Here is a 12,541-nt window from a genome sequence, read left to right as displayed (position 1 = left end):
CTGGAGAGTTGGCCATTTCTCTGCTTAATATTGACATCATGGTGAGCGGGGTGGTCACTCTTGTCGCCCGCCCACCGGCCGACAGACGCCTGTCAGCGGCCGATCGTTTTACCGGAGACATCCGATCCACGGCGATGATTCCCGAAGCCTTCGGAGCTGGCTGTGCCGGCAGGATCGGCTGGTCCGTCGTCTCGGGTTCATCCGGGGCCTTGAGGACGGACTGTGAGGTAATGCGCGGCGAGAGCTGTGACGTGGTGCGCAGTGATAGCTGCGACGTAGTGCGCGGCGATGCCCGCCGTGCCGTCAGCGCCGTCCAGCGACTCACAGCGGTACTGACAGCCTGCCCCTCGGTCAGCGAGGGAAGTCTGGGCGTCTGTAGCACGCTGCTGCGCCGGGAGTCCCTCGAGTTGGACCGGGTGGCCAGCAAGGCCAGCTTACTGACGGCTCTCCAAAGGGGGACAGGCTCTTTTGGTGGTTTGGCTAGAGGAATAGAGATGATCATATCAGTATACAGCGTACAGTATCAAATACATAATTTTGTTTACCTTCGCAGAAGGAAAACATTTTGTTTTTGCTCTGTTTCTTCTTCCTCGTCTTCTTCTTCTTCTCCAAACAAATAAGGTCAATGACTTGAACCAGATGTCTGTCACCATGGTAACTAGTGTTGGTTTACACCATATATACGAATTTGAATAAGTAAGAATCAACAGAGCAGACCATATGCGAAGGTAAGCATTATCCTTTGCAAATGTTACCTTTCTAGTTACTTTATGACCTTTTCGTTGGTTCGTTGGCTAGTTAGTTGTCCGGTCTGTCTGTCTGTCTGTCAATTGAATACAAATATCGACTTAGTCATCCTGACATATTTTTATAACATTAAATTACTAGTTGCAAAGTAACCCTGAACGACACAGCGCTCAGTCTTATTGCCAGATGAACTCACCCCGAAGCGCCACGTCCATCTGTTCCAGCACTTGTTTCTTCTCGTCCACTTTGATTTTCTTCTTGGTGAGTTTGCGCTTGAGCTGCCGCCGCTCCTTGTGCACCAGCTTCCGCTGTCCCTCCAGCAGATCACTGCCGACAAAACAGGGCAAAGACATTCGGCTTCTTGTCATTCCAAGATGTTTACAAATTAAGACTTCCTCTGAGGTCTTCAAAAGTCTCCCTTTTATCCACGACCTCAGAATCGCTTTATGATATACTTCAAAACGAACTTCAAAGTTAACACACTGCTTATCAAAAAGATGGCGACAGGAAACGCTCTAGGCCGACTTGATGTTTGTACCAGACTTCAACCATAAGGGTAACCAGACAACAAGACTTGAAAAGTCTTTGAATAGAGAATAGATGAAACTAGATATTTCTTCCAATTCTAACGCCGTGTGTTATATATAACTAGACTTCGCACATTGTACTACATTGTAGTAGTTTTTCACAGTCATACTTCTTTTCCATGGCATTTCAAAGAGAACACAATTCTATCGTGAATTTTGTCCTAACCTCTATCTTTGCAGAGAGATGCAGATATGCAGATATCAAACTTACAACAGCCTCCAGTTTAATTCCGGAATTCCGGTTTAATTCCGGACTTATTCCCATATATCAGCAACCTTACATCTAGATGGGCTAATATCGTCAACTATAGGTAATAATAATGTAAGAAATACATATACGTAGCAGCCATCGAAAACCCCTTGGGGATTAACCCAATTCTGCTGAATTCTTCACAGAATTCTGGCTACAGTCCCCGATGGGTGCTATGTATTTCTTATATCATTTTTACCTACAATTTGGTTACTATCCACACTGCACAGTCATTGGATCATCCTGCATGAGTTATGGGGCAGTGCCGAAGTCGCGCGGTGTGAACCGAGTCCCCGCAGGTGAGCAGTTTCACTGGATCTGGGTGGGTGGGTGGGTCAGAAAAAATGAAGGGAAATGCCTTCTCCTCTTAAAGCTTCCCCCATCCACCCTCCTGCCTCAACTGCTGGGTCGGTCTCACCTTGCTTCTTCGGGGTTGCGGATGTCTCCGAATGAAAGGGCAGAATGGAGTGCGCGCGCGCCTTATAAGGGGTTGATTGGTGACGTCATTTCGGATGACCAATCACAGTGCAGTGAAGATAGTAATATTAACCCATCTAGAAGGTTGCTATATGGGAATTAGTCCGGCATCAAACTGGAATACCGAAGTTAAACTGGGGGCTGTTTTAAGGACGTCCAGTCACAGTCAAGACAACGACTGGTTCAACTAAACCAGCTGACCTGTAGTCGATGAGCCCGTCCCCGTCAGAGTCCAGTTGTTGGATGAGCCGCTCCAGCTGCCACGGCTCCATGATGATGTTAGACTCCTGCGGGAGGAGGACAATCTCAGGTAAAGGTAGTACAGGTCCAGCTCTAATCGTAATGCGCGAGCCCTAGTGTTTTGGATAGCGCTACGCCACTGCTCACGTTCAACCAAGCACACATGGTCACTATCTTCGTACTCCTACAGAGCTATACTACTAGTACGTTGCTTCGAGGAGATAAGAATGCAACTAGAAAGGAAATATTTGCAAAGCAAATGCATAATGTTTACTTTCGCATATGGTCTGCTCTGTTAATTCTTAATATACTCAAACACATTTATATATGTGGTGACAGAAGTCTAAATCCCTCCTGCTATAAAATTGCAACATGTTGTAATTCAACACTAGTTACCATGGTGACAGACATCTGGTTCAGGTCATTGACCTTATTTGTTTGGAGAAGAAGAAGAAACTGAGCAAAAACAATGTTTTTCTTCGGTAAACATAACAATATTATTAAGAGAATAATGAAATAACATTACTCATAAGGTGGGCGTAGCAATCATATCTAAAATCAATATTTTCTGATTTTTGTTTTAAGATTTTTTTTAAAGTTACCTTCATGCCGGCGCGGAACTCGTCGACCGTGATGACCATGTTCTGTTTCTTGTCGAATCGGCGGAAGACGTCTGAGACCCGCAGGTGGTTCCGCAGGATGTAGTCTTGGAAGATCCGGCGGGGATCCTCCAGCGGCTGCTGCCAGTCCTGCTTCATCACCTGGGGGGCAGGGTAACAGTATGTATGTATGTAAGTCCTATAACCGTAACGGTCGTAGGGGCACCATGACAGCCAGCAGCATGTCTGGACTTGCCATGATGTTTCTGTAGGGTTATAATCTTGGCGGCGCCTATCTCCTCTCCAAGATTTTGGCTGATACAGACGGGGTGTATAGGATAACAGGGGTATCATGAAATACTTCGGAATGAATTGAGCTTTTCTAAAGAGCGATAGCTAGACTTCCTTTCGACACAGATGACAAAGATGTCTACTAATTTATCATGTGAACGAAGATGAAGCTTTTGTTTACTCTGCCAAAACCGAAACCTCTGCTTGGAGACCTAGAGTAGCTTTTGTTCAACAATTGCTATATTGTCTGTACAGAAACTCAAACTGAGACATTTATACATTTACAGGTTATGATAAAATCTTAAGCCATCTTAATAGAGTTCAAATTAATTGTTTCGCCAACCTTTCTTTGCACAAAGCCGTAGACAGCGGTCATATTCCTTCCCTTCAGTTTGTTGATCTTACGCAGGAATCGCAGGAAGTCCTGGCTGACTGCAACATCCTGGAACAAAAGAGATATTGGAACTGCACAGTTACAATTGGCAGAAATCCTTGTCTTTAGAATCTGCAGAATGATGCGCTCCCAAAAATAAGCAAGTCAGAAACACTGGACCTCGAGCCTGAACACATGTATTCTGCACAACTTTGTCTAATAGCGGACACACTATTTCAATTCATCACTTCTGTTACTTTTCTTATAGGCATCGTTTTGCCACACATACCAGAAAAGGCAAATCTATCACAAGCAGCTGATTTATATATATTCTTTACCGGATCTTAAAATAGGTTGAAATGGTCCCTTATAGTACACACACTTGCGTAACTATGTATAGGTGCCGTTGTCTTCGGCCGTAGCAACGGAAGATTCGACCTTATCCAATTCGCTATGTATAATGTAACTGAACACACATCTCACTGTTGTCATTAGTTTTCATTACCCAATAAAACTAGACCGCAATCGTATTCTATTCATCGGAAGAAGTCGTTGTAAAATCACTCATTTGCGGGCTTGGCGACCGGGTCATGCAAACATTACTTATTCCACTGAGATTTTTCACAGCACATTTAATAGACAAATAGCGGCCCTTTAGCGACACTAAAAGCCACGAACAGACTATAATGAATGCGCATTGAGTATTCATGGAAATACTTTTGTAGGCATTGACGCAAGATACATCATTTGTCAAAGTGCATGTGTAAAATACCGAGTTGTTGCGTAACTAGGTTCTCGGCTAATCCATGGCGACAAACGGGTATAGGGAAAGATGTGTTTGCTAATCTTTCCTTGATGATTTTACCATCTCCGTTATTACATGGTTGTTAGGCACCGTGTGTGTGTTTAACACTCCAGCCGTCCTTCCTGACGCTACGCCAGGAGAAACATCATTGTTTTCGCGGTTTGACGCCGTCCACGGCGGGTGTCAGGTCATCTGCAGATTCTGGCATCAGGTACAGGTTGAACGTACCAACACAAGCGACATCGGGTAGGTAGTTTATAACTGTTTAATAGATCTTTAATCGAGGCAAGTGTTATGATGTGAAATAATAGAAAATCAAATGTGGTACCTGCCAAGCAGGCCTTGCTACGTTAGGCGTTTTGAGAATGCCATTTTCCCATGATTGCGTTCTGCTATTTTCTTTTATCACCGCTGTGTTTTGAATGCTTCGAGCAGAGGTTTGATGGAGAAAATCGTTATCCCGCCTTCGTAGTCAGTCAGTCAGTCAGTCAAGTGGTCTCATATGGACCATTTCACTTCAAGACGTGTTTTCTTTGCTGTTGAGCGCCGTTGTTTAGTAGGTGATTTCTGACTCGGTGTGTCTTCAGTATGGTTTTACGCAAAGACGTGCTTCTCCTTGTCCTTTATATGCGAAAAAAATCCTCTGATGGGCAGACGCTTAATGACAACATAGAAAAGTATGGACGCTGAGTTATTCTGACATTTCTCGGCAATTCTGGATCTTGAAGTTAAAGTATAACTCTGTAAAGCAAAAGCAAACGATCTTCCACCATCAACCTCTGCTTGGAGAGTAGTAATATCAGCCACCACATCTATGTTGCCTTCGTTTTTTTTTATGATTTAAGGATATCTACAGCCTGCCCAGAAATGACCAGCACCAGCACCAGTGGTCAGCCGACCTTCAACCTGACCACCCCAGCGGACACAGGTTTCCGGCCGGCACTGTCTGACATGGACATAGCGGAGATGGCTCTCAGCAGCATTGTTTACTTCGCCGGGTTGCTAGGCAACGCAGTTGTGATGTACGTCATCATTAGGTGGGTACAGCATGAATCCGAGTTTCATGTACACATACTGGTAGTGCCGGTAAAGTGTAAGCCGTTTGACGGTTTAAAAAATAACTTACATGTACACATAACCAACAATTTAGGTCAAAACATTGATACATGTATCAATATCATTCTTTACTTGGTGTTTAGACAACATGCACATAATGCATATCTTAAATTTCGATATGCTCATAATTCTGTATCGCATCTTCTACATTCAACAAAAACGCCACATATTTGCTAACCACTTGATTTCATCATGAGAATGCCATTTTTATATCAGCGAGAAACATGTTTGTAATTTGTATCTAAGTGAAACTGTGATTCCCTTTTTAAAGGAATGAGAGAATGCAGACGGTGCCCAACATCTACATCTTTAACTTGGCCTTGGCGGACGGGATCCATTGCCTGATGGGACCAGTATGGCTGTCCTTCCGGGTCACGGACTGGATCTGGGTTCCGCCGGGATTAACGGTCTGCCGGATCATGCAGTACGTACAGTTCATGACTCTGTTCGGCAGTTCGTGCTTCCTGACCATCCTGGGCGTCCAGCGGTACCGGTCGGTGGTCCACCCGTTCCAGTACATGCACAGACGCACGGTACCGAGAGCCGCCATGTACTCCGGCCTGGTGTGGCTGGCGGTGCTGGTCCTGTCCGTCCCGTGCGGCGTTCTCTCCCACCTGGTTGCCCGGCACTCTACCCCAGTCTGCGTCTACGCCAGCCCGAGCGGCACGGACGTCCAGACGTTCGGCGTCATCATGCAGTCGTACGGCCTGGTGCTGGCGTTCCTCGTGCCGCTGTGCGTGGTGACGCCACACTACGTGCGCCTGCACGACCACCTGCGCGGGGCCGCCCAGACCACGTGCGTCTTCAAAGCGCGGAACCGGGTGACCCGCATGGTGCTGGTGGTGTCGGGCGTGTTCCTGGTGACCCGCCTGCCCCTGCAGCTCGCCCGCCTGATGGCGCTGCCGGCCTCGCGCGGTGCCGCCTCGCTGCCGGACAGCCTGGACTTCGTCCTCCGCCTCCTGTACGATCTGAACCCCGCCGTCAACCCGCTGGTTTACGTCTTCCAGGGAGTAAACTACCGAGCCGCTGTCACGAAGGCGTGCCGGTGCCGCGCTAAGATTAACAGTAAGTTTTCAGTGTATCTTGTATCATTTCCAGGAATAAATTCGGGTTTTGACGTTTTCTGACTATCAGCGAGATCCGGCCGTCCGAAAACATTACGATCTTCCATCTGCTTGGATATTAATATTCAGGTCCATTTAATTTACAGCGTCATCTGATAATATAATGTTTCAGCAACATGGTTCTGATTCTTTGTCTTATTTTCTCAGGAATATCCCCCTCCGGGAGAAAATACCGCCGGTCGCAGCCACGGTACCAACCCCGGGCTAACCCCAGACTGCCGGCGGCGTCACTGAGGGCCCAGACCGAGAGCATCTGGCTGGCCGAGCGGAGCCTGTCCGTCAGGTCCAACTGGGTGGGATAGACCAGGCGTAGGGACATAGAACAGTCACAGGGCAGGGGCTGGGGAAAGTTCAATGATTTGTTGGGTGGGTGTTCAACTCAAACGTTTACTGTCGACGTAGTATTGGGGAAGGCCAAAGATAGACCACCACATTTCCGGCCCTCTCATGCACGTCTACTAAATTTTTATTGTTATATCTTATTTTATTTGTGAGTGTAAAACAATAAATAAACAAACAAACAAGACGTCGAAGTTTATTTTTAATCCAGCTATCTAGCTGCGATTTGCGAATAACGTTACGTTCGACCCTTTGCAACTTTGAATGCAGCTACATGACATAAAGGATATTTAAGTGCCAAAATTTATATTAAGAGCAGCCGAAGTCGGGTATCAATTCATAGAATGCACACAGAAGTATCATGGACAGGCATATTCACATTGTTCCCACTTGAAGATTTCCCATGGAAAGACTACCTACCGTGAGGTCCAGTTCGGACATGGCTGAGTTCTTGTTCTTCTTGATGGCTTTGAGCAGAATGGTGCCTTCCTCGTAGGGCACGTTGTTCTTCCCCATCTTGGATGGAACACAGACATGGATTAAAATTAACTCCTATGAAATCAGACTTTAAAAATTCTAGCGTGGATAGTGTTCAGCACCAAGGACAGGCATGTAGGTAACTTTCTTCTCAAGAATAACCTTCCTCAGTCGCCACCCTGAAACACATTTTCTGTACTTTTGAGTCCATGCCTTTTATGTCACCGTTTGCTGATTATTGAGCATGATAAGTCAAGAAAAGATTAACAGATTTTGATTTTGTCTGATTCTACTAGCCCCTTTACTGATGACTTACTCTGAGTGTGGTCAGCGTCTGGTTGACCAGTAGCGCGTTGGCCATCGCCCGGACACCCGTCGGACCTATTCTGTTATTGGTCAGGTCCAGGTCAGCCAGGGTCACGTTGACCTTCAGGGTCGCCGCCATGGCGATTGCGCCTGCGTCACTGAACCCGTTCCACGACACGTCAAGGTCACGCAGACCCTCGTTTTTCTGCCAAGGTCATCGAAATAGATGTTTTAACATACAACTGATTGTTACCTTCATAGCTAGCTAAAGACATGTTGAACTTCGCTTGAAACGTAAGCACTTCAGCGTAAAGATTGCTTAAATTTGCTTAAAGAGTGCCAAAAAGGGACCTTTAAGCATGCTTTAAGACTGCTTAAATAGCCGATTTCGTGCAGTGAAAGGTACAAGATTCTTAGGTGAAATGATTAAAGATATTGCAGATTTTACGTAATTTTGCTATCGAATGAGCTCTTGTTCAGTCAGTGTGTTCTGCCCCCCTCCCCACATACTGACCTTCATGGCCGTGCAGATGGCCAGGGCACCTTTGTTCCGGATGTGGTTCCAGCTCAGGTCCAGCCGCCGTAAGGTGCTGTTGAGAACTGTAAGGAAAGGGTCATGAGAAATCAGCGTACATTCCCTCTAACAGGAGATAACAGTTACATGTAATATCACGTGCTGCAGACTGCCAGGCAGGTACCTTAGACCCAAACAAGGAATTTTGTAATCGGTTCATGAAGAATATCAAATTTGTAGACAGTTCAACTCACCCAAACCCTTTCCTATCAGTCTCGCTCCGTTCTCTCTAAATTCGTTTTCTTTCAGTATCAGCTCTCGTAGAGACGTATTGTCCTGGAAATAAAACAAAAACCAACTTGACAAAGAGTATTCATTGTAAGCTAATCTGCCTGATCAACTTATACTCGAAATCAACAGAGTTTGTACACAACAACAATAACGATTACCTTCAACACCCTTGCAAAATGTACCCCATCCGACTCCCCGAAATGATTGCCTGAAAAAAGTAACAAAGCATTATATCAGTCTCGCTGTATGGGTGGAGTAATCTCTGTCAGATGTCCTCCTAGAAGCTCATTTTACACAGCCAAGTGTTTTATTAACAGCCGACGTTTCAATGACCGTCTGTCACCTTCCTCAGGGCAAGTCTGACTGCAAATGTTCAAATTGCACTGCAGCACGGTCACCAAAACGTCGCTTGTGAATAAACACTTTTACTCCGTGACTCACCAACACGAAGAAACTATTCACGGATAGAAGCTAATCTGTTTATTTTTATGATGCGTACCTGACAGGTTTATAGACGTGATGACTTTGTTCTCGACCAGCATATCCGCCATGGCGAGGGCGCCTTCTGGGCCCAGGTTGTTATACGATAGATTCTACGGAAACCAACAAACAGACAGACAGACGGTAAGGCAACAGACAAAGAGTCTTTCTTAAACATTGATCAGATGATGGTGACTTTTAAGGTACTAAATGCACAGCAAATAAAAGTGCTGTTGTTGAAAGTATAGATTACAGCAAGGAGCTTAGCTCACCACTGTTGTGATGAGTTGGTGTGTGTGTGGGTACTCACCACTGTTGTGATGAGTTGGTGTGTGTGTGGGTACTCACCACTGTTGTGATGAGTTGGTGTGTGTGTGTACTCAGTACTCACCACTGTTGTGATGAGTTGGTTGAACTTCAGCATGTCGCTGACGTGCCAGACTCCCTCTGCTCCCATCCCGTTATCCTCCAGGTCCAGAGCCGTGATATACGGACTCAGCTGGCAGAGGTAATACATGTACAGGTTTGTTTCAGCATAGGTTAACTTTTTCCGAGCTCTACTCTGCACACAAGTATGCAGAGCACACAATTACTTTGTGCATTTCCCACTACGGAGAGTACTTCTCACAATATTGATAACAACAAAGGTACTGAAGTACAGTTAATATTTATGTGCATTTTGAGATATTGAAACTATTGAAGGATAAAATTATTCTACATGCACATTGCGCACCTGCTACATGCTGCAAACCAAAACATCAAACATCGGTGAAGGTTAGACATCCAGGTAATAAGATACGCCAAAAAGCAGTTACTCAAGCAACTGGATATGATTTTGGAAACGGTCAGATGTTTCAGGTAGCATCCACTAGCTTTCGTCAGTGACACTAAGAGACCAGAGCATATTTAACTTAAAATCATCATCCAAAACACGTGCAGATTCAAACGTCCCAAACATCTACTCTCCAAGCAGAGGTTTGGGTTCTGGCTTATTTTTGGCGTGTTTTTAGGCTTTTTATTGGGGTTTCTTTTTTGCACTGGAATTATTCTTACGCCAACTCCAGTGCAAAAAAAAGAAACCCCGTTAAAAAAGGCTAAAAACACGCCAAAAATAAGCCAAAACCAAACCTCTGCTTGGAGAGTACCTAAACACCTACCGCGATAGGAACGCAGATCGCCCTCGTTCCCAGGGGTCCGAGACTGCGGTGCCGGATCCGGAGTCGGTGAACCCGCATCATCCGGACAAACGACCAGACCGGAACCACACCCAGATGTTTACATGCGTCAATGTACTCTTGTTTACCTGGTACATCTAAACAACAACACAATAATTGATGAAAAAAAGGGCAAGAACATAGATGGCAGATTACATCTCCTTACATATGCATACTCACGAATTGGCGACCCCGATCCAGTCTCTGACACATGTCGTTGAATTAAATAAATTGAATTGAATTGAATAGTAGCACTACGTTACAGTACTTAGTACCTAAGGATATTTGGCAACGCTGCATTGTATATTTACAGATAACGTTACACACACTCACAGACAGACAGACAGACGGATGCTGGTAAAAAATAAGCCAAAAAGAGCACTTCCTCACTCTTGGGTTGAAGTAACAATGATAGATTAATAACTATACGAGACATGACAGAATTTATGCAAAGCCAAATTGTGTATGACATATCAATGACTGTCCCAGAAAAGTCCCCAATTTTCTCACGACTGTCGTAATCCTGTCGTACGACGTAGTCGCCTGAGGAGTAAAACATGTACCGACCGCTGCAGATTTCATCCTCGCCACAGGGCTGTTTATCTGCCGGCTCCATGTCAGTGCTCACCCGGGGGTCAGACTGAACCGCTTCGAAACGATATCGCTGTTTATGAAAATTATGGTGATATGCATCTGGGTCAGGTGTTTGTACTACAGAGCGAACATCAGCTGCCCCTGACTCTTAATGCCGTACGTCGTCTTTGATTCACCATCACTTTATACCAGGTAATTGGTCCCGACAGAGTTTCAGGGCGAAGATCCATTGTAGAGAAAATCTTGCACGAAATGGGGGTACTGGTTCTTTGAAGCTTGAAGGGAAGAACTTAAAAGTCTTTTGTACATTGGAAAAAAGAGGGGGAAAGGATTCGACCGCCGCTGACTTATTTCTTAAAAATATGGCCCCCGAGAACACGTTTTTCAGTAAGCTTCATTTGTACATCAACGATCAACCTTTTGGTTATCTCATGTCTTTTTAATCACTATTGTTGTTTATGATTTAACAACAGCGTAGATACCAATTAAGTATGGACGGAGACATCAATACTTTGTATCGGTCTTGAGGGACACAGGTTACCCAGTGCCATACTGTACACAGTGACCGCTGGTAACTCCACAAAAGTCAAAACGCTCGGGACTTACCGCGTGATGCATTTCACCCGCAGACGGTTGTCCTCTGTATTTCCCGTCATACCTATCGCGCTCACACAATGACTTGGCACAAGCCGAAGCTATACATTGTCATCTAAATAATGTGAGTGTAAAAACACATAAAGAATCTACTTGCAGGTTTAACCGTCCAACATGGCGGGCAATACTTTTATCACGAGTGGGCAAATACCCTCCAGTCGCGCCTTATGGATCGCGCGTTATAAGAACAAGACCACAAACCACCGTGCACAAACATACAAAATTTCGAAATATCAAAAGGCCTTCGGAGCTAGTCTGCGTGTTTTCGTGCCTTGGCGACTAGATTTGGCAGATAAATGAAGAAGGCTCTATGTGAAAATGACTGTTCGCAAACGTTAACCCACGCTGTAGTTCGCTCTAGAACGTCGGAGACCAAACGCATTGAGTAAAATCCTATGAAGGTTAAGACGCTTTATCTAAAAAGGCTCTTTTAGCTATTTCAGCAGATAGTAAAAGTCTTCTAGTTTACACGTATCCTATGAATCTTGCTACCGATTATGCAGGGATTCATATATCATTTTGATATACATATAGTTCGATACCAGCCCCTCCCTCCCCTATACACACCCAGACGTATTGAAGCTAACAGTACATTTCGTAGCAAGTTGTCGAACAAGAAACATCGTACTCTTGGAGCTATAAAAACATTGATCTTCCAAAGTTAACAGCTAGTAACCAATGTTTTATACAGAAATAGATAAAGTAAACCCTGGCTACCTTCTATGCCAGTGTCTCCCTTCAGCGCCATTCTTGGCGTCATGCCTGGCTCAGGTGGCTCCTGGTCTTCATCTTCATCCAGGGAGACATCACTGTGGTACTCCCCCTCCTCCTCCTCCGTGTAGAACTCAGACTCGGAACTTTCCTCATCATCATAGGAACCACCCAGGTCATCTTCTAACGTGTCTGTCTGAACCTCCATCAGCTTTTCATCGTCACTAAGTACCTGGTCACATCGTTCATCGGTTACAGTGGAATCCACGTCGATTTTCATGTCGATACTGCGTCTAACTTTTGGCTCCTGGCCGTTTCTGATGTCCACGTCAACAGAATGTGCCGATTCCAT

The 12,541-nt window shown here is 45.2% G+C and overlaps 1 protein-coding gene across 1 annotated transcript; it reads right to left on the bottom strand.

The window, feature by feature from the left end:
• Positions 1-4: 4 nt before the first annotated feature.
• On the bottom strand, positions 5-12,541 carry LOC109473404 (the record flags this gene model as incomplete). The annotated part of the gene is made up of 16 exons (XM_019773264.1): positions 12,196-12,541; positions 10,174-10,328; positions 9,408-9,515; positions 9,036-9,129; positions 8,695-8,744; positions 8,500-8,581; positions 8,246-8,331; positions 7,742-7,936; positions 7,369-7,464; positions 6,726-6,898; positions 5,914-6,538; positions 3,535-3,633; positions 2,904-3,062; positions 2,263-2,348; positions 944-1,074; positions 5-480 (listed from the first exon to the last, which is right to left on the bottom strand). Coding segments are annotated over exons 1-16 (2,961 nt in total), but the record flags the coding sequence as incomplete, so codon positions are not given.

Source organism: Branchiostoma belcheri, unplaced genomic scaffold (genome assembly GCF_001625305.1).
Source record: "Branchiostoma belcheri isolate BF01 breed outbred unplaced genomic scaffold, Haploidv18h27 scaffold3, whole genome shotgun sequence".
NCBI classification, from domain to species: domain Eukaryota; kingdom Metazoa; phylum Chordata; class Leptocardii; order Amphioxiformes; family Branchiostomatidae; genus Branchiostoma; species Branchiostoma belcheri.
Note: the sequence above shows the minus strand (reverse complement) of the source record. Positions and strands in the feature narration are given on the sequence as shown.